This window comes from Neolamprologus brichardi, chromosome 12 (assembly GCF_056152115.1).
Source record: "Neolamprologus brichardi isolate AB-2024 chromosome 12, ASM5615211v1, whole genome shotgun sequence".
Classification (NCBI taxonomy): domain Eukaryota; kingdom Metazoa; phylum Chordata; class Actinopteri; order Cichliformes; family Cichlidae; genus Neolamprologus; species Neolamprologus brichardi.
Genome location: NC_142115.1, coordinates 28,051,749 through 28,077,972, shown reverse-complemented (window position 1 = coordinate 28,077,972; position 26,224 = coordinate 28,051,749). Strand labels below are relative to the sequence as shown.

The window sequence follows — 26,224 nt, the reverse complement described above, 5'->3', positions numbered from 1 at the left end:
GCCTCCTCCTTTCCACTAACAACAGCTTGATGTCCGCATTTACTGGTAAGTTTATCTTGCTTCTCTTGTTTTAGGTCAGTCTCCTTCCAGTGCATCCTTAGTACAATGATGTGAGGTAACGTTTGTTTCAGTGGGTTTTTTTGGTGTGTTTTACACACAAAACACCCACACAAAACTTACTATTAAGACAGAAAAAAAACATGGATAAAATAAAGGCATTTAAAAAAACAAAAAACAAAAACAAAAAAACAACTATAAACTCAAAAACACAAATCAAGCAAATGCAGTCTCACATTATAAAGAATTTATTGCAGGCAAACAATACTATAAATAATATTTACAAACTATAAAACAACATTCCGTTTTATGGGAGCCACAGATTGCTGGTAAACAGTCTTTCAGTCTCGGGATAACAAGGAGTCCGTTTCTGCAGTTTAGTTATGCAACCCTGACGAAGATGTGTATATATTTGAAAGTACATTCAGGAAATCAATTGGATTTAGATGCAGATTTCAGTTTTCAAGCTCTGAATTTTCCACAAAGGTCTTTGTCAATGTTCGTTTCACAGTTTGTGAATGAATTTAAATATTTTCTTATACAACATTACTTAATTGGCACAGCTTTCCACAGAGCTTTGGAACACTTCAGTTAGCTGCAGCCAGATGAATAGGTGAACAGCCCAAAATATAGTGTTTAATATCGACGGTGTGATGCAATATCACAACAGTAGGGATAAAGGCTGTAATACGTAGTAAAACAACCAACTCACTCATCTACAGAGAATTTAACATCAGAATAAAGCATCTCTGTGATGCTGTTTTTCTGGCCTCTACCTATAGACCGGGGAATTAATTAGCAGTTAACAAATTATGCACACATTAGATTAAAACACATCCACCTTTAAGAAAATAACAACAACAAAAAAAAAAAATCCACAGCAAACTACTTCCCTCTTGGCATTTAGTTTAGGCAAAGGAAAGAAAATCTTGGAAGCTACTTCAAAAAGAACAAAGAAAAAGCTTCCATGTCAAAAGAAGTCTAAATTCTTCAACCTTCTGAACAGTTATCCCACTGATTGTCCCAATTTTTCTAATCAACACTGACTGAAAACAGTGTCGTTAGTGCAACTATGAACAGCTCGTTTTGTTAAAATGCTTGCAGTAAAATAAAAATCGGAGCCTATCAAATGCTAGTTTTTTCTTTTTCTTCCGGCACGTTGAGTGGGAAAAGTACAGTATATGCCTTCTTCATACTTTAAGATTCTTCGCTCTCACGTCATTGTTGTCGTTTCCTCTCCGACTCTAAACAAAAATTCTCAAAAGCTTCTTCTATCTCTGGCTCCATCTCGTCCTCAAAGTCGTATCTGTGAATGCAACACAAGGGATTTAGAGGCATGGATGTTACTTTTAAGATCCTTAAAAGTAAAATGTGTACATTAAAGTATTTGGCATTTCAAAACATATTCAAAGAGACACACACACAGTTCTGAGAAAGAGAGAAAGAGCAGGCAGGGGGGAGCAGGAGTGAGTTAAGCCCTCTTTCACACCCAGCTGCTGACTAAACTGAATCTGAGACTGTGGACAGCCCTGTTGCATTGTGGGGAAGTCAAACACAGCTGCCAAGCTCAGGGGCCCACAGGTCAGTGGTGGTCACATGACTTCTCTTGGGAAGCTACTATCCGATCACATGACCAAATTTGTGCAAGCATGGTGACACGGTTGAATTCATACAAAATGTGGTCTAAATGACACCATGGTAACGCCATACGAAGATTAAGCTAATTAGTGCACCTGCAGTGTTACTGTGTGTGCGCACTGTATGAGAAAGGTGTAATACTTTTACAGGAAAAACTCAAATTATTGCACTTAGCGGCTCACATTTGTAATTCTCCAGTTTTACATACTCTTACTTGCCAAAGTAAACAAGGAGTTTGATATTAGATGGGAAGAGAACCACAATGATGTCTGCAACACATGTGTGGATTAATTGTGCACCTGAAGGGCATTCAGATGTACAAAAATGAAGAATAAAAAAAAATGCTGATGCTGTATTCAGCAAATTCAGCATTTGGTGAATGACTATGGAGGGCAAAACTGTCAAACTAAGAAATTAGCCAGTAAATTAATCCGGTTCACCAAAAATAATAAAGCTTTTTAACAAATACTTTATCTGCATTTGTATTAAAGCCCACATTTATGTTTTCACACTGCATTTTAAGTGTATTTTTCTTTCAATTTATCTACTTCTACTTTTTCTGTGTTATTTTCCTTATATGTATTCCTCTATTTCTATATGCATTAGCAGAGAATTAACAGGTGTATCTAGTTAACAAAGCAAGAAGCTTCAGTAAATAAGATAAGAGGGGGGGGGGGGAACCAAAAATAAATAAATAAGTCCTTATGATCCTTATCAATTACATTTAAAGTGGGTACTTACACTTCATTTCCATTTTCACCATATACATCATGGAAATAGTCCTGCCTGTCCAGCATCTCTTGGTATTTTTCAGCATAATCTGTAAAACCATAGAGATAACAAGATCAGCATCATAATCGTATGCCAACTTAAAGTAGTAGCAGCATGTAAATTACATACAGGACATGACTGAGGAGAGCCAAGAAAACATTTAAAAATGTGTTGAACAACACAGACGTAATTGTGCACGGGTCAAATTTAGAACAATTAATAGAAAGATTCTATTCTATTCTGCAAATACATGCTGCTGTTTGAACTTAATAGTATGCACCTACAGCCTGCTCAAACGCTACTAGACAATCCCTAAAAGGACTGCAAGTGGACTGGAAACAGAAACTTGAAAAGAGCCAGTTTAAAAACTCACATATATTTTAAAAAGTCCCTTGCCTACAGATGTGTGCATATCCACATGAAGGGCTGATTTTTTTAAATTTCTGTATGCATGGACATATCTGTAGACTGACCTGGGTCTGCTGCTGTGAAAGGAGTGCCATCTTCTGTGTAGAATGTAGGTTCATTCTGGAAGGTTGAAACACAAATGCATGAAAAATAAGAAATAAAGAGGGAGTGAAAGATGCAGAATTAAAGGAAAGACAAAAAGAGTGATATGAGGAGCATGCCACAGTTAAAACTGACCATGAAGTAGTTGGGGTCATTGTCTGGTGTGGCACTGCTAGCTGCTGCAGCTGCAAGGACTCTGCCCCAGTCACTGGACCTCAGCTCCACTAGTTTAAGAAGCATCTGTCTAACATCTCTGAGAAGAAATATTAATTAGAAACTTTTATCTAATCAAGCTGATATGGCAATTTATGGCTAAATGTTAATTTATGGCACATGCTCCCTTGACCCTAAGTTTAGAAAATTGTATTCATTTTCATGAATATTTCACAAAAATAAATCAAAAGATTTTTGATGACCTGATGAACGTGTTCACATGTGACCATCAGAGGCGACTATGTGTCTTTCTTTTTAACTACAAAGTTCGATTTAAGAAGAAGCGGTACATAAAAGATCAGACTGGTTGTCACACCTGCTGCAGGCAGCATCCAGAACAATATCTTCTATTCTTTTGATTAATTCTCCCATGTGCGACTCTCCACTCTCTTTCCAGGAATCATCCAGGACAGAACCTGTCAACTTCAAATTCAAAACATATTCTTAATTCCTCCATTAATGATGGACAAACATCAAAAGATTTGAAAAAATTAAATTAAAAATCTGGTAACATTTTCAACTAAACTCTGACACCTTAAGCAGTTTGACAGCGCAGATGAGATTTGCATCCACAGGACTGGAGAACAGACTGATCAACAGGTCTTTCAGAGCACCTAGTAGGACACGTGCTCGAACTGGAGGTCCCTGTCCACTTTTTATCTAAAAAAATAAAAGATTTACACACATGTGGAAAAGTGAATGACACAATTAAAAGCTGACAGTAATCTGGTCAGTATTCTGGTGTTTGGGACTTACACTGTGAGATGCTCCTTCCTAGCTCCAAAGACAAGATTACTAACTAGCTGCCAGGACGGTAGTGAGGCTGCTTATTAAAAGAAAACCTTGCATACACTAGGACACTAAGCTATGCAGCATTTCAAACACTCAAATTATATTTGGTGATTAATTTTTGCATTTTTTCATCTGTTTGAGAGCAAACGCGATGGATTTATAAATTTAATGGCCGATTCCCTCTGTCTACTTTGAAAGCTCTGTCACTGCTAACCTGCATTTCCATACTTGTGGTTTCCTACTGAGATGTTGCCCAGATTGCTTGTTAACATGTCTATATCAGCTGCCTTAAAAGTCTCTTCTCCTGACATCAGGAAGATTGAAAACTAACCTCTTCTGACTGCAGCTAGCAACTGTTTTCTTTGCTGTGATCTGTAGCTCTGCTGCAACCGGCCGCTCTAAACCAGGACCCGCAGCAGATGGAGAACTGATTGATGCACACCTGCGCAAGGCTCACTAAGGCTGAGAACAGACCAAGGACTACTAACACTAGATGCTCTTTTGAACCATAGAGTCTTACTATAGGAAAAAGACTCACTGGGGTAAGCAGACACCTCCCAGCTATCAACACAAGCAGAATCCAAAGGAGAGACTGCAGCGACTCTGAGTTCTTACCTCCAAATGTAGGTACAGCTCTCCCAGAAACAGCACATACGAGTGGAATTTCTTCTGAGTCTCTGGCTCTCCACGAACAGCTGCATCCCTTTGTTGAAACTCTGTTTGACATCTGCAACAGACAACATTCTTACTTTTGAAGTCACAAACTGAATCTATGGGTGACATTCTGTAGTGCTGTACACCTTACATATGTTTATGAACTCTTATATTTATATGCCAGGCAGGTCACAGGGTAAAAGTAGTATAGTAGTTTGGAGTGTTGGTTTAAAAAAAATAAAGAAAAAAAAATAAAATAAAAGTTTTGCAGAAATAGTGAAGAAAATAAAATATTCCCATCTTTAATTACAGCTAATTACTTACAACAAGCAGAGATGGAGAGTGCCAGTATTATAACAATTAATAAACTTGTATTATTTTATATTGATCCTGCCCAGTGCAGTGGTTAAAAATGGTTATATACATCTTGATTTACTTTTCATAGGAGCTTGTCCAAATTTTATACATACAAATCAGAAGGAGAGGGGGGAAAAAGACCTTTTCAGAAGGAGCTGACGAAAGTTGCCGCTTGCCGGGGCGATTATGAGATGATGGGAAAGGTAGTTACAAAGCCTGGCACCAGTATAAGCGAAGTTTGGAATAGAAGTGGACTACAATAAAAAGAAAGGCAAAGATATTAGTGAGGTCCCCTTTACAAAATTGCATGTATTGTAAATGCATTTTGTAAATATGTGTCTAAAGGTTTAAAATTATATTATAAACTGCCTAAAATTAAAGACTGAACCTGTGTGTAGATCAGCTCCACTAGCTCCTTCAACAACTCTTCAGTGGTAACCCAGGAATTGAGAATACCAGTAATGTCTTCAACATCTGACTCAAAGGACCCTGGCGAGGAACTCAGGTGGCCAAGAAAGTCTGTGACTGTATCAGCCAGAGTTGGTTCGCCGTAATAGGCATCGCTGTCATCATAGTAAGCGGAGTCCTTTACAAAAATTGAAAGAAAAATGTGAAAATTCAGAGAAAAATTCAACAAGAACTCCAAAAACTATCACCATAAAATGCATCAGGATTAATGTGTAGTGTAAAACTGTTCTCTTACATCATATTGGTTAAATCCCAAAGGCACAAATTCGGGAGCATTAGCTGAAAGCTTTGATGACTTGATCATGGAATCCACATCATTACCACCTCTTGAAGCAGATGTGTTGTTGTAATTTGGACTCTGTGGAGGTCTGCTTTGTCTTCTATAATCTGGAAAAACAAAAATATTTTCAGGCTTTGCTTTATGGGAGACTACAAAGGTGTTTATAAAAAATACTGCTGTAATGTGGTTTATTTTTAACAATCTTTAGGGCAACAAAGAAGGTCTGTAACACTGAGGAACAAGCTTTATCAGTGGACGAGTGGACAATATATAGCACTACATGGGCTCTGTCATTGTTTTACTTTTTTTGGACTTTTGATTCCCTTAACAAAAATACTAAACACCTTTGATACAACAGGTGGAAGTTGCTTGCAGCATGCACAGAGATTTGACATGACATTTAGTCCACCAAATAAAACAGGCGATATAAAACGCAGCACTGTCCAAATACTTAACACGAGAAATGAATGTTAGCTGTGTGTAACAATACAACAACAGCAAAGATCAAGACATGTTACTGTCTTGGTCTTTGCCTACTGTTAATGTTAGTTCAACAGAACTAACTTTGCACTATTAAAAGGTGTACTGTGTTTTAGGAGAAGCCCAACCCCAATTTAAACACTGGGATGCCAAAACTAATTTATCTGATGAAAAATCTGACCTTAAAATATGTAAATGATTCTGGTATGTAGTGCCCAAAACTGATTGTCTGACAAAAAAAGTATTATATAATTTCTCAAAAATATCCCTGACGAATGACAACTTCTTTTGATGCAGAAAGAACATTACCTCCTGAAGGCAAACACTACAATCAGCTTTTGGCAAAGTGATTTTAATGTATTTATTTATTCAGTCTCACTGACAGTAAAAATGTCTTTCTTTTTTTTTCTTCCAAGAGCTATTTGGCCAAGAGGGCAGCAGAATCTGCAGTGAATGCAAATGTCCCATAATGATGGGACACATTTTATTGTTAATTTACCAGCGCACGGTCATTTGTCTGTCTTTGAAATGTTGTGTATTTACACACTGGCAATTTAAATTTGATATATTCTTGACAGGTATCTGATATCTTCTTTGCAGAACAATTCGGCAGAAACTTAATTTTGAGATTCAGTGATATTCAGTGGTTATCCAGATCCACAGTGAACTACTTCCTGTGTGGTTACCTCAGGGAAAGTGTGCATTCAGGTAAATCCTGTATAGCTGCAGAGGTAAAACAAAGCATCCAGAGAGACTGCATCCATTCCAGTTTATATGCTAAGCGACACTGTGTTTGGATTAAAAGGGAGAAAGTGCATAAATGTTCTCTTCCTGGTGACCATCTAAGGAAGGTAATTCATAAATCTTAGATAATATGAAGAATATGTAATAAATTTTAATATTTGCACTTAACATCATTATTCTTATCAAAGATACTTGAATTTAAAGTGTCTCCATCATTATGGGCCATCCTGTATAATGTAATAATTGTATAAAGATATTTAACTGTCCAAAAAAGGACTGCATTGATTATAATGTAGGCTACAGAGTAGGTACAACGCAGACTTATGAAGATACTTGGAAAAAAGGTCATTTCTTTATTTAATATATAATCATGCTGATTAAAGACTATTTAGCAATGGAAACAAATATATCAACATAGAAAAGGTGTTAACCACTCGTTTTTCAATAAGAACGAAACCACCACTTTATCTGAAGCGCCACAAATATGAATTACGGATTATTCATGACCTCATTCCCTGTCATTTGTGCACCATTCGTGTATTTCTGATAGTTCGCGAGGTTTTAGATGACTAATACTGCGTTTTCCTCCATCAAGTATTACTTACATTCATGATAGCCGACTTACTCTTACTGTAAAGTGTGGTCCTCTGACAATTTCATGAAAGCCTCTTTACTAAGTAACCCCTTAAGAAACAAGATCCAGGCTTCTAGTCGTGCAAAAACTGGACGTTTATGGAGTCTCGTGAGCTTTTTTAAATCGTTGCTTCACTCCCCAGTGCCAAGCTAGTTCTTCCTCTTTTTGCGCTGACGGTGGGCTAACTTTAGCTAAACCAACTCTACAAGTACAAGCACAAGTTTAACCTGGGTAAGACAGAGTTAACTAAGTGCGAGCTTTATTTAGATGATGCCTAAGATCACATGAAATCCAACAAACGCGTGGATTTCCCAACCGAAAAGCACTAAGGTTAGCTTTCCCTTAGCAGCTAGCTAATGTCAACTCCAGATTTATCAAAACCGAGCGCTCCCCAAAGGAAAAATGTCAACCAGATAATATTTATACTCAAACAAACACATTCTGTGCTTTAGGTCTCCCTGCCATTGAGTTAAAATTACAAATACCCGAATTTGAAAGCAGCTAGCTGCATTAGCTGAGCTGCTGTTTGACAGCTCCGTACCTCCATCAGGTATGTCGCTGACAGAGCCAATGCTGTTCTCGGTAAAAGGAGGAGTTGTTCGCGGCTGTCTCAGCGGCTCTCTTTGGTTGAAGAGCGGGGTCTTGCTGTCAGCGTCCCCAGCGCCTGTCATGAGTCCGGGGTCTGCTGGAAAATTACGGGATCTCCCTGCTCCGGGAGCTCGGTCGAAATTCTCGTTCATGACTGCTCGGTGTCAGCCTCGGCTCTTAATACAGCATCTGATATAAACGAAGATGTTCCGTTCGCCCTTCCAGCTGCCGTTTTCCTTGCGTAGCGGCAAGTGCTTGTGTTTGTTTGACTGTAAAACGCGTCCTATCTCTCTTTCATGGTGGCCTTTTCTCTATCGGATAGTATCAGTGTGTAATGCTACATAACTTTTTCGGCCACTTCCTTTAACAACAAACTTGCTGTCACTGATTATCTAGAATAAAAAAAATCTGCCTCCCTCTAGTGGCACGGAGTGGAAGTGGGCGCTGCAATAAATACCGTCTTGCACGGGATCGTTTAACGCTTAAACACAACAATGTATTTTTTTTTAATGGATTACTGCACAAAGGCCTTGAAACATATTTAATAGTTATGAAACATCTGCAAATCTGCAAATCCATTATATAATGACAAAAACTAAATCTGCACAACTCTGCTTAGAATATATATTTATTTATTATTTCAATATTTAGCACCACCAGCTGTATTCTTCACACTACACGAACGCTCTTAAGCAAGACTTCTTTAAGTGTTCTTTAGGAATATTTCTCCAGACTTCATGGCTTTTCAAAGCTAGAAGCATTTGGGGGTCATCGTCATCCTAAAAATGGAGCCGCTGCCAATCAGATGCTTTGCAGTTGATATTATGTTCCTTTTTGGTGTTCCTCTTTACATATTGATGACAATTTAAAGGAAAATTTCAACTTTTGGATTTATTACTCCATCAGATCTGTTGGACATGCCTGAACCTTCTCTCCCAGTTTCACCTTCTTAAGAATGTGCTCCAGAAAGCACCGAGACCATTGCTGATGAGGCTTCGATGAGCAGTATTTGGATCAACTGAAGGGCCAGATGGATCACTTTGTTTCTGTGTCAGGTCTTTGCTGGATTTTTTCTTGTTTCTTAATTACCTGATTTTCAGATGCTTTTCATCTGCTGTAGAATTAGCATATATGTTATTTATCCCTTCTTTCATCCTCCACTTGTCAAGTTTTGTTAAATTTTGTAAGGATTATTAATATTAATGTTAGCATTAGTAATAGAGTTACAACGACAAACTCATTCAAATGCAGATATTTATACAAAATTTTAAATATGATAATCTCCTTGTAAGGAAGGCTACCCCCTTCCTACAATTATTTGTATTAAGTTGTACAGCACTTTAGGACTACCTTTCACTTTATTAAAAACACCTTAACTTGCACTTTATTTAGCGTCACATTTTAAGCACATCAATAACATTTGCATACAAGAAGTTTAATTATTTATTGAATATTTATTGAGTATTTTAATAATTAGCCAGTAGACTTTGTTCCAGGTCCTGCACAGCTGCTCCTCATCAAGAAATGTGGCGGTTGTCTGTGAGGAGAAAAGAATTGTTACAGGGGAGCAAAAGGTAAGGAGAACTAACGCAAATGTGTGCAAGGTCTAGAGGTAAAGGCGGTACAAAGACGTGACTTACAGAGATGTGATGACTCACCTTCCCTTCCTGTGTCCTCTCCAGGATGTTTGGGCAAATGTTTCCCCAGGTGTCCAGATACCAGTTAAAGATACCAGGAGAGGCCATTGGTGAAGGGAGTGTGGGGAATCTTTGTGCTTGGGGTTTTTGGTGTTTCTATAATAATGGTAAGGTTTAAGGGTAAAATGTAAAATATTTATTCATTTACATATTCAATACATATTCAAAATGTATGTCTATATGTATTTATTGAAATTGATGTATTGTATAATGTGGTGGAAGGTTGGGATTTGAGAACTCACCTGTTAATGGAATAATGGTTTAGCCTGTGACAGCTGAGAGTATTTAAGGCTGCCAGCTGCCATTAGACAGGGTGATTGTTTTGTGAGAAGGCTTAACATATGAGTGATTGTCACGTCCTGAGAGCTATATGGTGGAAAAAATACCTCTTGGTCTGCCTCACTGTAAATCCAGCTGTGAAAGGCCGCCCTGTTACACTCCTCATGTATGATGGATTGAAAAATCTGACAAAACTTACAAAGAGCTGCATATCGTTTTAGTTAGACTACAGGTTTTTTTTTATTATTATTATTTCAAATGACAAAAATGTTTTTTCATGCTTTGTTTTAGTTTTCAGTTTAATTCTAGTTAACAGTGAAAATGTTAGTAGAGGGAGTAATCATATTATTTGCTTATATTTGTAATAAAATGAACACAATATACTACCAGTATATTAATGTGACCCTGACAAAAATGTTAACAAATTATAGGAGAAATCTTCGCATTCATAAGCGATTATGATTTTGAATGTCGAGGTGCACACTGTCCAATTTGTTGTATGAAAATTGGACATGTTTTCTTTTTATACTAAAAGAAGGATTGTGTGAAATATGAATATCTTTTAACTTTTTTCCATCAGATTTGATATGTACTGATAATTACCAGGAATTCAGGTGATGATATTTGAAATTTCTTAGACATTAATTAATTATCTATAATTAGTTGCAGTTTTGTTTTCGGCGTCAGTTGCATTTAGAGAAAAAATGTTTCCAAAACTTTGTATGAAAATTTTCATTGCACATAAACTCATGCTTGGTTTGTTTGTTTATTTGTTTGTTAGTTTTTTTTAAAAAAACAATCTCCAAATAAATACTAAGGTCACAACGTGGTTGTCTGCACACAATGAGCACGTGCTGAAGGGCCTCATGTTGATCTAAAATGATAGAAAATTATTTCTCCATCCCAGAGGAAAGAGGAAAGGCTGTGAACCTGAACAACCCCCTCAGAAGTGCCTCTCCCAAGCTCACTCAGTAGCTGCGCGCTGCAAACATGTGTTCTACCAGACATCTCGGTGTAAGTATTCATTAGTTGTTTTAGCCTCCAGTCATTTTCCACTTGTTTCTCAAAGCTGGATCACATTATTCCACAGAGAATTCCAGTGCCAGAAATGCAGAGACCTGCTTTGATAGAAGATTACTGTGCCTATTTTGTGTTATTGCCGTTTTTTTCCCTCGCCGTGCCAGTGTTTTGGAGAGAGTTCAAACATTCACAAGGGAATGCAGAAGATGACAAATGAATTGGATTTCTGTGTGTTTGTGTGTGGGTAAGTCAGTGGGGGTTGGGGTCAGCAGTACACATTATGTAGGTCAAATCCTCTGTTATTTATTTGACTGCATCTTTATCTCGTCATGCACAGCAATTAAGGACTAATCAAGAAAGAAAATGCTACTGTATGTGGTGTAATTAAACTCCTAGTGCATATCCATGCTTTAGTTCTTATAAAGAAATATGGTTTAAGTCAATTCAGAATCACCTTTAAAACATTTGAAGTCTTTGGATGAAGTTGGGGATCAAGACATGTATGTATGTATGTATGTATTTGTTCAAAAGTTGCACCCTAATTTCACCTTCTTAATCTTTATTTTTAGGTAACATTTATAGTTTATCTTCAAGACACTATTGTGAGTCTGGCTTCAGAGGTTCAATAGTCACACCATATTGCTCAATTAACCTGTGAGAGCACACAGGGCCGTGCAGGGTGCAGAGATGTGCTCGGTTGGTCTTTACTGGTGGAATGCACCGCAGCATTCCTCAGTATAAATCACTCAGCGCAGTAACAGCCATTAAAGGACAATATACTAAGGCTATAGATCAGACCGCCTTTGTTGTTTTCACTCCTTCCGGTCTCTTTTCACACACCAAGCTGAATGAATTTAGGACTGAAGACAAAGGAAAACTTCTGAAGCCTTTCTCTCAGCTGTCTTCCTATAATCTTCCAATTTCTGATGCCCATCCAGAGATAGTTGTTTTAAAAGGCAGGATAAGAGAACACAAAGTCCGGAAGCCTGTGGTGTTAATGTTCTTCCTATGTTCTTTTGATCCGAGATTGAGGCAGCTGCCATTGATTAGTGTGTTTATGATTAGTGTGTAGATGATTACTGAAGGAAGTGGGTGGTCAGGCACAGGTCATATTTTTTCTTTTATGCACTTCTTTTGTATTTCTTTTCTTACATGCATACATTCAGATCCTCTTCCAAGGCCCATACAAACCTATGGGCAGCAATTTTTATATTCATAACCAGCTATCTTTACCAAGCAAGTCTTTTTGCAGTTGGAGAAGGTTGCAGCTTCCACAGTAATGGTCTGATATTAGAAAATGATGTCAACATCTACAGTCCATACCAGGGGAGTTTCCCCCCTCCCATTTTGTTGTGGTTGGTCTTGTGTTTTCAGTTTGTTTGTGCACTAATCATTAGTGCAATGGTTGCCACATGGTATATCTGGCTAGGAATTAATGGTTGCCTTTTGTCCCTTCTTTCCTACCTCAGAGACCCAGATAAGGATACCATGACTTGAACGTTTACCAGGGTCTCTCTGTACTTCTGGTAAACCTTACCATTTTTAATGCACTTCTCCCAGTCTTTGGAGTACCACAGAGGAACGTTCACTGCATTGCAGGGGAGAAATGGTACTTTTATTTTTCACATAATAGAGTTCTTATAAAACAAAAATAATTCAAAGAAATGCTCGTGTTCCCCTTCAGTTAAATATTTCACAAAATAAATAAATCATTACAATTCAGGCAAAAAACACAGTGGTTAAGTATCGAACATTTGCTTTAAATGTGTTCTATCCTTTATTATTTCCTGCTGCCGTGATAAACGGACTCACTGATCGTTTCCCACATCCTGAACATTTTCTGTTCTGTTTATGTGTCTCACAGGAGAATATGGATATAAATAACATCTTGAGATAATTCTGCATCTACTACAGTTTATTTAGTGAAACAGTAGCTTCGGTTGTGTCCACATCACACACTTAGTCCAGCTGCAAACTGTTTGGCACAGACAAAAAAAAAGAAAAGAAAAGAAAAAAAGAATAAGCATTGAATCTGTGCCAGTGAAAACACAGGTAATACCATCTCCCAGAAAAGAAGAGACCACTTGTATGCATGACAGTGTTAGGCCCTTTTTTTTTTTTTTAATCAAATGAGAGATTTCTCACTTTTCAGACTTATAAACCTCCCATTTTCAGAGTTTCATATTGTCCCTCTCCAGCCGAGCGCACAGGTTCACACAACGGTTGGAAGAAAATGTGTGGCTGTGTTCTTCCTTCGGGTTTTCCTTCCTCTCATCGGCTTCCCCTGGCCGTTCAGACCCACAAACATCTGCCGCTTCCCATGCTTCCACTTGGCTGATGCGTACGTATTGTAGCCGTTCTCCTCAATCCGCTCCTTCAGGGTGCAGTCGACACCAAATTCTCTCTGTAAAAAAGCAGGTATCATGTTGCAGTGTTATAAACTTAGCGTGTGCAAAATGCATCGTTGTCTGAGTGCCTATTTACTACTTCTGAATCTACGTTGCATGCTTTTCTGTGTGGGTGATTTGTGCGCGTTTTTAAAGCTGCATAGTTTTCTCAGTGGTTCACATGTGTGCACTGGTCTGGTTGTGATTCAGAGTTGACCCAGCAGTTGTAGAACTATAGATAAGGCTTCCTTTGATAAGGACTGAAGAATCTAACACTAGCTTTCTCTCTCTGGAGCTTCCAGATTGACCTCTGACTCGGATACTAACCGCTCCGTACAGCTCTCCTTTCTTGCTGATAGCCAGATAGTAGTTGCTGCTTAGCCCTTTGATGGCCACCACTCCCACGTCCACTGATGTGATTTCCAGAATACCTAGGGATCAGCAAAAAGAAGGTGACATTAATATGTGTCAACATTAATAGTAGGCATGCTATTATGTCATGAACAACTGAATAAATGCTGTGGAGCAGAGTATAGAAGAATTAACACTCTGGCAGCGGTCACAAACCACCCACGTGAAGTGCAGATATAAACCTGGAGGAATCCACAGGTTTTTCAGTAATAGTATAATGAGTACCAGCATTTGTATTTTGTGACATTTACATGGGGGAATGTGTGGGATTTCTGTGCAAGGTTACAATTATTCTTGGGCACATTTCTCATTTCTGATATTTTAAAGTTCCTTTACAGCCTACACCTGTATAAAAGATTCCAGCTGCTCGGGTCATTTAGTCTGAAGATTAATAGGTGGATTCCCCCCGGAGATTTCTCGGGTTGTTTATGTTGAGTTTGGTATTTAGCTTTCCAGGTCCCTGTGCAAATACGTCAGATTTATTGTAAACTATTAGGGGAGGTTAATTTATACCTCAGCTAAAATGGATGTGTTTTTGCTGTAGACAGCTGTTGTTATTTGTGTGGTCTCAGTATCAAAGGTCGGAGAGCTATAACTTCCTAATGTGTCCTTTGACCACAGAACCCACTTGTCTCATCTCTTGCCGGTGTGTGTGTGTGTGTGTTAGTGAACCCCACTGTTTCCCATGGGATGTTTGATTTCATGCCGCCCTCCCTACCTTCCTTTTCCCACTTCCTGTGAGCTGTTGTCATTTTACCCCAATTAACACCCATATGTCTATGTGCACACACACACACACAGAGTGGGGGCGTGAACTCCAGAAAGTCAACGACATCCTTTGATCAGACCAGGGGCCCCTCCTCTGTCTGATGACTGTTTGTGTGGCACCCTGCTCTACTGTCAGACTCACTCCAAAGTGGCTGGGGGGAGGAGGGGGGGGGGGGAAGGATTGGAGGCTGCCAGCCTTGGACCTGAGTGGACAGCGGAGGATGCAGGTGTGCCCAAAAGAACAATCCCTCTGTTAAATATACAGCAGCTTCTCTCCTCGTCCGTGAGGTCTTGACTGTATCAATTTCTAGTTCAAACAGCAGCACCTCAGGGCAGTCAGGTCTGAAGCTGCAAGGCGGTGTTGGGGACTGTGACACAACGGTCATTGAAGATCTGAGAAGAGCTGGTTTCTGTATGGGATCGGATGTCGGGTATGGAGTGAGGATGTAAGACAATCTATGGCAGTCTCTGGCTGCTCTGTAAACATGGGAGTGATGAAAGGAAGGAGAACAGAGGAGGACAGAGGAGCCATGACAGTGAGACTGGGGGTGGAGTGAGGATTAGAAAGGCTGTAATGATCACTGATCAAAGTAAGCCACCGGAGGCAGGGGCGAGACAGGTTGTATATACACACATGCACTAATGCACTCTCTCACTCACTTACTCACTCACACACACGGAAACACACACACATACACACACATATGCACAGTTGTTTTGAAGCAGGTGAATGTGCACTTGCATAGAACACACTAACTCAGGTTGGCTGTGAAAGTACTACAAAATCTCCCTACACTGCTCTGTGCTGAAAGGCTAAATGCTTATGTAGACCCACAATGGGGAAGTAATAAGGTCATGGCTGCCAATGTGGGAAAATGTGCTCATCGTTTAGCTTTATTTACGCTGTTAATGGGATAGTATTGCTTCGTATGGGGTTTATTTTACAAACCCCTTTTAAAATGTAGCCTAAAGTAAGACAGCCAGGTTCAGCAGTTTTTCTCTTGCAAGCTTTTTGTGCCTAATGTGTGGCTTATTCGATACGCTCTGGTGGGAGTTACAGCAGTAAATGGTGCATTGTTTGTGGAATGGAGGTAGATGTTGCCAGTAAGAATTAGCAGTGGTTTTTCCACAGCGGGGAGCCAAAAAAATATGTGCTTTGCAGCTTAGCATTGTTATTCTTTCTCACTCTTAAACTTCTTTTTTTCAAAATAGATGTTCTGGTTTTGAATAAAGCAGTATTTGGGCAGATAAGTCAGGATTAAAATGTTGATTGTTATCATTTCCATGCAGAAAAATAGAACAGAGTGAGGCGTAAATCAGGAAATATAGTAATAACACTTGATAAGGACCACACAGTGTATTTACATGGAAAGGAACATTTTTACTACCTTTGAGAAAAGCTATTGGCTACATCTCCGTCCTCAGACCTCCATAAGAGCACCATCTGGGTTTTTTTTCAAGTAAAAGGTCGCTGCTATATTTAAAGAAATTATTTATACAATATTCACAGGATATGCCAAGAACTGTCTTGTGCACATGGCCTGGTTCCTTTAGCTTTCCTCTTTCTTGAGACACACACACACACATAGGCACACACACTGGCCCAATACAAGTATACATACAGTCTTTACATGCTCAACCTTTCACACCATCACAGCCATGGATAGTTAGCCAGACTTTATTTATTACCACAAAGCCTTACTCCGAGCTGCTAGATGTCTTTAAATTTTAAGACAACTCTGCTTTGCTGAGGCCACGCGGCTAGCTACTTAGCTGACTTTAACACAATCTGCCTTCCTTTTCTCCTTGCTTCTCTGTAACCTCAGCAAAGGCTCACAGTGGGTTGGAAAGCCATGTGGGACAGTTTTGCACTGGCATCCCCATAAATCTGTAGGAGGCATGCTGCTCCTTGCAGGGCCACAGGGAGCCCCCCCCCCCCCCCCCCCCCAAAAAAAACAGCTTGTAGATAAATTAATTTAGATTAATTAATTAAAGTTTGACGAATTTAAATGTAGTGTGCCTTTGCATTTCAATTTCTGATTTCAAAAAACTTTTTTCCAGTACTTGGAAAGAAAATGTGATATTTTGTCACTTCAAGGGATCATCAAGGGTCTACAAAGGACGTCAGTCCAGGGATCATGTCTAGCCTCAGGGGCTAGAGCGAAGACTGAAGCTGCTGTTGTGTAGTATTCTTTACCATGTGAACCTGATATGTGGGCACATAATCCATACAGTGTCCTCAGACCCCCTTAGGACACAGCTTTGTGATGGCACCACCATTGATATACTGAAAATGAACGGCTTTGATGTGGCCACAATAATATTCAGGCATGTCATTCATGACTTTGTACCTCTAGAGAATCTCACTTTCACCTCCCTGCCTGAACCTCAATTCATTGCTAATTCAGACTTACCTTTGAAAAAAGCAATGCAATGGGGGGGGAAAAAGTGGATTTGTGGGTCAGTAAAAAGGAAGACAGAGGGATAAATTATCTCAGAAAGATACATAAACTTTAGAGTGACTTTACACCAGACTTCCTTGCACCACTTCAGTTTTACTACTTAAAGGAAACTGCTAACAAAAGCAACAGTAAAGGCATCATGGTGTAATATGGTCAGGAAATAAAGCTGCTTCTGTCATGACCTTGTCAAAACAAACATCTCCCCTGACATTTTGCCTCCTGTGCCATTTCCCCCAAAGTCACTTTGATTGAAAGTGCGGTTTAGCTCTCCCAAGAGGAACATTAAAACTTTGGGATACACTTACTATGGAATTGGGAAACAGAGAGAAAAAAAGGTATATAACAACAACTAAGTGGGATATATGTGTGTGTGTGTGTGTGTGTGTGTGTGTTTGAGCACATGTGCTGCTGTTGGGTACCATAAGATCACACCCACCGGAGCATGTGATTGCCTGCTGGTTGATAGGCACACACACGTTGCTCAGTGGGAATGCTGGGAGACTAATGAGAATGCTATTTTACTGACTGATACACTGAAACATACAACATGTAATCACTTTAAAGACATGTTTCTCTGAGCGAGGACGTCAAGCTGCTTTAAACAAATGTCTGATCTGTGACTGAGGGTGTGTAATTTGCTTGATGCTGGCGGGCAGAAGGCAATCTGAGTGGGAGAGTCATAGCGAAACAGCCAAAGAGAAGCAAAAAGGGTCTAAAAGCATCAATGAGCTGGACATTCATATCCTCCCCCTGCCACAGCCCTGTTCTTTCTATGGATGTTATCAGTGCTGTTTACCCTGGGCTGTGAAGACTGCCTGATAATGGCTGGGTTATCTGCTCCTGCTCCTTTTTAGACCATCTGAGAGCTACCATCATTGTGCTGAGTGTTTAGACAGGAGAGATATCAGTGGGATGTCTGGTTTAAAACAAAAAAGACAACTCAAATTAGGATTGCTTCCTCCAAACTACCAGTGAATGAACTGCCAACCGGTTTATTCGCGTAACATGAAAGGATTGCGTTTTTCCTTTAAACTCACCATTTACAGTTAGCAGCACAAGTTATATTTCTATAGGTACAATCTACATATTTACTTTGGTGTTACATAGGATATAGATACAGATAGACAGAAAGATGTAAATGTATTTTTTAAATAAACTGTCAGGATCTCATTTAATATGGTTTCTTGTTACTAGAAATGTCCCACTTAAAGACTTCATCAGGTGCTTTTGTCACATTGTCACAAAACAAAGGCAAAGGTTTGGGCTATAGAGCTTAAAAGCTTTGATATCACACTCACAATTTAAAAGGTAAAATTAAATCAAATATTTCAGGCTAAATGAGCCTTGGATAGGGTCACACAGATCACTTCTTGGCTCTGATTCACTCTTCTTTACCTACTTTTGTTAATTGAAAGGGTTACTTACTGAAGGGGTCGTCCTTGATTTTGGTTCCATTGACTTTTCCATTCTTATCGATCCTCAGGAAAAACCTCTGGAAAGAGAACAGCTTTCTCCTTCGTATGTCCCCTAGTAGATGATTGTAACTGCGCACATGCCTCCCCTGTGCTCCCCCAGTCCGACCCACAGGGCCCCCATTGGCTCTGGCTCTAGAGATCAGCTCAGCTTCAGAAATGTTCACTGGAGCTCTGAGAGTCCGTGGGCTGGAGACCCTATCTGTGTCACGGTGGAACTGATGGCAGGCAGCCTCATGCAGGGATAATAAAAAAAACAACAGGGTGACTAGTACAGGAAAAGCCGGGGTGATAAGCAGTGCTGACGACCGTAGTCTGAAGGTGGCCCCAGAGCCTGAACGAGCCCCTAACCCAGCCCTGGAGCAGGACGAGGCAGAGGCAGCCTTACTCCCTCCAGCAGTCCATCTGATCATGGTAGTGTGCTGTGAGGAGGACTAGAGGCAGCCTCGGAGCTTGGGACATGCTGCTGGGGGTGAAGATTGCCTGAGAAGGCAGGGAGGGAAGCCCTCCACAGACCAGAGTGAAGGTGTCCCTGCACAGTGTCCAAACTATTCAGCGCAGGTATAAAAATGTCAAGATATCCTTCTGGGTGATTTTTGATTATGTAATTTCAGTAAGTCTCTATTTTCCAAGCTGGTACTCCACTCCGTTCTCTTCTCCACTGCTGCAAGGTTGTAGGCTGGTTATCAAAAATTCCAAGTCTGTTTTGGAAAACATCTCAGTCTAAATGAACAAAGATTAAATAAAAAAAGAAAAGGAAGTGAAAAAAGCAGGCAGACTATTTGACTAATTCTTCTTAAATTGTTTGTGAACTTTTAACTCTTGCTCAAAGGGGCTCCAGTGTAAGCCTTTTAGTCCCAGACTGCTTTTCAACTTAACAAGAAAAAAAAGATAAGAAAAAACTTATAAAAACAAATATCCAGTTGAGAAAATGTAATAGTATCCATGTAGAAAGGTATCTAAAATCTGGTAAAAGTCTTTAGTTCCACTGAAATTAAAAAATAAAATAAAATGGTGCCACCACACCATTTACCTGTTCCAAGCTGCTAAACTCCACATGTGCAGGAAAACATTTCCAGATTTTACTCTGAGGACGAAAAACAGGATTCAAGACTTAAATAGGAAGGTTGGCCAGTCCAGGCGAATATCTGTCCTCTTTGGGTGCCCAGCTCCTCTCGCTCTCTCCTCATTTAGCTCTCTCTCTCTCTCTCTCTCTCTCTCTCTCTCTCTCTCTCTCTCTCTCTCTCTCTCTCTCTCTCTCTCTCTCTCTCTCTCTCTCTCTCCACCCCATGACTCCACCTTCACACAGCATCGAGGTAAAGGTCTGGGGAGGTCTTTTTTTTGGCTGGATTGAGTCAGAGTTTTTCACCTCTTCTACTTTATTTGAGAATTCCTCACTGAAGATTGATCACTGAAAATGACTTTATGTCGTGTGTAGCTGTGTGTGACTCTTAGTTATTTGATCCCTCCTTCCTTTACTCAACCCCCCCACGCCCCTCCTCACATATGGGAACAAGTACTGGTCTGCATGTGTGTCGGTGTGGTGCTTATGTACAAGCAAGTCTAACTTATGAGAGTGGGTGAGAGGTGATAAAGGGGGTTTATCTTCGTAGATGCTACCGACCAGGAAGAAGAAGCTGCCTGGTGGCGTTGGATCTTTCCCTACAGCTACAGATTACACTGGTGATTGGTTTATTGGTTAATGGAAGATCTGTCAGGAGTTTTTTGTGTGTATTGGATGTAAAAAGGGGGCCTACTAAGGGCTGTATAATTGAGTGTGAAGCAGATAAGTATTACAAACTGAAAATGAATTCACTTGCTCCTCATTAAGGTGATAATCCTGACAAGTGTCCTTCCTCCTCTACAGATTAAAATCATATTAAGTTACAAGTCTGGATGCTGCCTTATCACTACCATCTTTCTAATGCCTCTCTTCTTCCTTCAAGGCACTTTATCGTAGAGTGTTATCTCCCCTGCAGTGCTGTAATGCAATGAAGTTCTCCAGTTCTCCAGTTTCACTCACCAGACCTCTATTCCTCTGTGACTCAGGTGTCTTAGTGGACATCAGCCAACAAGACTGTCTTACGAAGCATTATTTGCTCCTAAAGGCAAGACAGGCACAGACTGGACAATGTCATAGTGTACTAGGCAACAATGTAGAATATGTGCAGTGAATGTGCAAAATATTAGGGACGGTCAGTCGTCTCACGAAGCACATCGATGCTGAAACTCCAGATCACAATATATCAAGTGTTACAAGTTTTATTTGATTGTCTGTTATGTGTGTTTTGGACATAAAATCAAAACTAGCTGAGCTTTTGCAGATTATTATGAGGTTAACCATTATCAAGGACCATAAAGTAGCATTTTAACAATCCAACATGATAAACAAAACTTGCTGCTGGGACTCTTATCTATTTTCCCAGATCCTCTTCTTTTTAATGTCAGCATATTTCCTGGTCCCAGCTTTCTTTCCCTTAAGTCCTCAATTTTAGGGCCTGCTTTAATGTCTGTCAACGGTCCATGGCCAGAGAAGCAGTTTGGCTTCAATTCTGGTCTTGGTTTTATCTGAGGTTGCAAACAAAACAGTGTTATCAGCAGTTCCTTTGTGGCGTCCGTTCCTTCTGTGATAACCTGAATCCACGTAGTGGACATAGGGGATCAAGGACATGTGCACAATTAATTCCATGTACATTTGCATATATCTACAATGTATTAAATTTAATGATGAATGAAAATGTTCCACTGATTGGCTCAAACAACTTAGAAGCACTTAAATGATGCAGAATATTTGAATAAATACTGTATGTCCTGCTAATTAGACAATGACATACTAAATTTAAATGCTACCAAGGGGTAATATACGAGCTTGTAGATTATTTCACTTACAGCTAAGACCAGTTTTACACTTTATGCATTTAATAATCCCCCCCAAAATTCACATTGAAAGTGTGCATTACATTTTCAGATGCTGTTAAATCTTTAGAGATGTAACAGTCTAAAACGCTGCAGAAATACCTACAGGTCTAACATGATTGTCATCTGTGGATGCCTCAGAGGGATGTAGGCTTCAAATGATGTTGACAGACTCATAAGATTTGGAGGATTTCTTTAGAGGCCAAGGAGCAAATTCTTTGTAAACACAACCATAACTGTCTTTTTCTTTTCCAGCTAAATGCAATATAAGTGAGATTTGCAGGGCCTGGAGACAGACTCATCTCCTCTCCTCGATCTACAGCTTTAGCATTTAGTTTTATCTTTATAGATCTATCTCCCCGAATTGCATTTCAAAGTTCAAGACAAAAAATAATAGAACAGACAAATGTTCTTCTGATCCTTCCCTACAGGCTGTAGCTCTAGCTCTGTTTTTACACTATTCTCAAAAGTAAAAACATAATTACTATAAAAGCAAATACCGGAAATTTAAACGCATTAGAGGAGATTTGATTTCACACAGCTCCAATTGCCAAAAAGCAAAATGAATCAAGGTGACACACATGGAAGAGATTCATTTTATTGTTTTTACCATGTAATTGTAACATTTTCACATGATACGGCTCTTTTGTTTCTGCACTGACAAAGCACATCAGGTGGCTCTTAACTCTGATTTGTTTTAGATTTCACATTTAAAAATCGGGCCATACAACGGACAAGATGACACAATAATCACACTTGCTGATTATTCAGTGACCAACATTTGTACCAGAAAGAAAGCACAGAAACAGTATTACTTGTAGCTGCAATATTAGTACACTGGAGCAACATGGGCTTCAAAACAGAATATTTGTGTATCACAAGTAGACTTACTTTTGGCAGTGTTCTAGGTGAAACACTATTTGATATTTCAAAATGTTTCCCTTTTACTTTAAAAGGTTAATGCATTTTTATTTAAATTAGCATTCTGTGTTTACATTTTTTGCATGCAACATTGGGAAAGAAAAACTCCCTTTTAACAGGAAGAAACCTCCAGGAGAAGCAGCACAGGGATGCAATTGATACACATCAGTTAATCAATAATTATGCTATAATATGTTTATGATTCTGAAAAGTACAATTCTCCATCCTGAGTATGTTTATTTGAGATAATATAAATACTGAATAGATTTTATATTTATATGATTTTTTACAACTTGCACACTATTAAACTACTTAAATAGAATTTTGTCTTCTAGAAAGTAAAAAAAAAATGGAATACTTTTTTTCCACTTAGCACAACGTGCCTAAAGTCTGGCCACTTTACACATAATAAGTCTAGCAAAGTTGTTCTTTGCCAATTTTCTACTCTGATTTTATTTCTAATTAAATATTGTAATTATCTTTAAACAGCAATGTCAAACTCATTTTGGACCACAGGCCACAAACAGCTCACTTTGACCTTAGGTGTGCCAAACCAGTCAGTCTGTCAGTGTAATGCAGTTTAATAAAAGAATAAATTAGCCCTTTATTATCAACAGTTCATTTCTCTTTTTCTACATGATAAAGAAATGCTGCTGTCGTAAATGGAAGAGATGTCAGCCTGAATTTTAAATTGTAAGAAACAGACATGTTAAATTAAAGAAAAAGTTAAGGAAACTAATTTCCTATAATGTCCTGACATAACAAAACTTATTAATTTACAGAAAATTCACTTTTTTTCTTTACTAGTGACCCTCTATAAAAAATTAGAAATTTCTACGACCGATAGTGGAAAAAAAACAGGAATGTTTCCGTCATTTAAATATGTATCTATTACTTACTATAATCTAGTATGAATGACCACAGGGTATGTCTTTATCAGGAGGAAAAACCATGAAAGAAAAACTGACAATGCAATGAGAAGTCCAACGTCTTTACATTTTCCTGTGGGCCGGTTTGGAGTCTTTGGCAGCTGAATCTGAATCGTATTTTTTGACAGCCCTGTCAAAAAATGTAGCACTTATTTGAACATAGGAGTTATATTGTTGGTATATCAATATAAATTAGAGTTCTTATTTTTTGTTGCATGCCAAGTGGAGCAATTCCACCCCAGTGCTGAGTTGTTGAAGTCAATTCTGGCCCATTTTGCTATAATTTTGACCTTTATGGCAGGTGGATTGTGCGCAGAGTATGGCCCGATCCATTTTTCTGTATCACATTAACAAGTTCCACTGTGGAAATGCACTTTATTCATATCATATGTCCCTGATTATGCTTGGCCTCACTGTGGGAATAATGACCCCTCCTCTTTGGTACACCATCATTAAGCAGATGTTTTACAAAGAAAATCACCACACTCTCAGTTACTTAAGCTCAAGTCCATATGTGGTCCATGAAGGAATTAAACTCGCAAACCGCTACACTGGCCTGTGGGAACTGTGTGTGTACGCGCGTGTCTGTATTCCCTGGGGCCTGCACTGTGTGTGCTGGGTCAGAGGAGGCCAAGGCTTTAATAAAGGAACACGCCTCGTACAGAGATACCAGTCTAACTGCCTGGGGACATGCAACCTGATGGGGTCCAGATGAAAGTCACCAGACTGAACTTCTTCCTTCAAAAACAGCCAATTGGTGTAGGGATTACGTAGAACTGCCTTCTTCCTCAAGCCTGTGCTTGGGTTTACTCTGGGATTTGAGGGCTAAGCAACTAGATTAGAGAAACATTCTCTTTTAATGATAGCTTTTGATAGATCACAGGAAAATGTGTTACTTCACGTTCCAAGCAGATAACTTGCTAACATTTGCCGGGCTCATACGGGAGGCCTTGTTTTCCCCTTGGTCATCAAATGTAAATATTTCATGTGTTCCTGGCTGTTGTGTTGAAGGGGGTGTCTGGTAACCCACAAGATGAGGTTGCTGTTTCCTGCTTTGCAGTGATCCATAGATATTTGTCGTGTTATCTCCCCGGTCATGAACAGGACTTACATCATCCTCCTGTGCTGAGTGTCAGTTTCAGCAGGGCAGAGGAATTTATTTACAGGTCAGTCACTGGATGAACTGATCCACACAGAGATGTCTTGTGACTTTTGCAGGGTAATATGGGGTGACAGTGCATTTTATTAACTATACTTTTCACCACACCGAGGAATATAATGGCAAACAATATTACCATACTGTTATATAAACATATAACCTTATATATAACCTGTAAACCTTAGCGGCTCTTCTTTTAGAGTGACGATTCTGTGCGCAAAATTCCAAGTCAGCTTTATGAATAATAATAAATTATACTGTATATTAATTGTGGATTTTAAATGTTTAGATAAGTTGTATTGTTATGCATTTGCAGGATTAGGAAAAAAAGACATTCCTGTTAGGATAAGGATTGCACTTCTGGTTTTTCAAAAAACATCATCGTGATTTATTCAGTATTTTGACAAGAAAATTGTAACCATATCGCCCATCCCAGTAATAGTGCAATACAATGATGCATATAACTCTGAAAAAGAGAACAATATGCTACAGCAATGATTGCAAATCTATCTAAATGTGTCATAGATATACGGAAGAGGATTAGGGCCACTGGGGGAAAAAAAGTGGGCACGTCTTTTTTTTTTTCTTCTTTTCCTGAATTCTGAGAAAAAAGTCAGAATTCTGACTTTTTTCTCAGAATTCTGACTTTAATCTCAGATTTTGTTTTCCAGTGGCCCTAATTCTCTTCCGTGTAGATAAACTCAGCGGGTAAAAAAAAAAAAAAAAAAAAAAAAAAAAAAATGAAGCCGAAATGCAGTTCCTGGAGTGACCACTTGAGGCTTTAGCCAAAAATACGAAAATCGAATTTACTTCCATGTTAAAATCCCCAACTTAACAGCACTAAAAACCATGTTTACAGCCTGACATGAAACTTGTTTTGGCCTTTCTGGAACTGTGGAGTAGGTGATTTAGTTGTTTAATACATCCACTGGTATTCTGATAACGCAGTCCAGTATACCTGAAAGCTGTCTAGGGCTCACAGTCCTAGACACTAATTGGAGTGGACTTTTAGGCTTTATGGTGTTAGTCTTTTACCTTTTTAATAATTTTTCTGGCAAATAATGTGACCTACTGTGAGCTACAGATATTGTGGTGTGGTTCGGATGAGTAAAATTCTAGTATTTTACTTTTAAGTCCTAATGAGGAGGTATGTGCAACTCTGCATTGCGCCCTTGGGCACACCTGGCTTCCACAACAACAACAACAAAAAAAACTAAACAAAAACAAAACAGCATCATCAGTGGCAAAATTCTAACAGTAAGTCTACAAACCAGTGGGTGACATCACGGTGATATTATTTATCAATAAAATTCATACCTGCCATGCATGCTCTAACCATCATCTGTAATATGCCCTAAAGATTTGGATGCAAAATCTGTTCGCTACTGTTGGCATTGTGCAGAGAAGGTCTGGAAAATCAGACAGTAATGAAATAAACATTTGACTTTTGAATCCCAAACCACAACTGTTTGGCTTTAGAACACAAGCTGTTGAGAGTAATTTTATTACCATTTTTCCCTTTTATAAGAAAAAGCAGTAATCAGACACTTATGTTGCTTTCAAAACAGCTAAAAATGAGCTGTGCCAGTCACTTAAGCAATAATTTGATGAGTAAAA

The 26,224-nt window shown here is 39.0% G+C and overlaps 2 protein-coding genes across 2 annotated transcripts; both read right to left on the bottom strand.

Annotated features, from left to right (window-relative positions):
- Positions 1-289: 289 nt before the first annotated feature.
- paip1 (poly(A) binding protein interacting protein 1) lies at positions 290-8,555 on the bottom strand. Its single transcript, XM_006789980.1, has 11 exons — positions 8,140-8,555; positions 5,696-5,847; positions 5,381-5,578; positions 5,134-5,246; positions 4,597-4,708; positions 3,724-3,849; positions 3,506-3,612; positions 3,112-3,229; positions 2,940-2,994; positions 2,437-2,515; positions 290-1,363 (listed from the first exon to the last, which is right to left on the bottom strand). The coding sequence occupies exons 1-11, from the start codon at positions 8,336-8,338 to the stop codon at positions 1,276-1,278; spliced, it is 1,347 nt and encodes a 448-aa protein (XP_006790043.1). The 5' UTR covers positions 8,339-8,555; the 3' UTR covers positions 290-1,275.
- Positions 8,556-13,313: 4,758 nt separating this feature from the next.
- On the bottom strand, positions 13,314-19,602 carry fgf10b (fibroblast growth factor 10b). The gene is made up of 3 exons (XM_006789979.3): positions 18,636-19,602; positions 13,897-14,000; positions 13,314-13,586 (listed from the first exon to the last, which is right to left on the bottom strand). Exons 1-3 carry the CDS (start codon positions 19,093-19,095, stop codon positions 13,395-13,397), a joined length of 756 nt encoding a protein of 251 aa, XP_006790042.2. The 5' UTR covers positions 19,096-19,602; the 3' UTR covers positions 13,314-13,394.
- Positions 19,603-26,224: the final 6,622 nt, after the last annotated feature.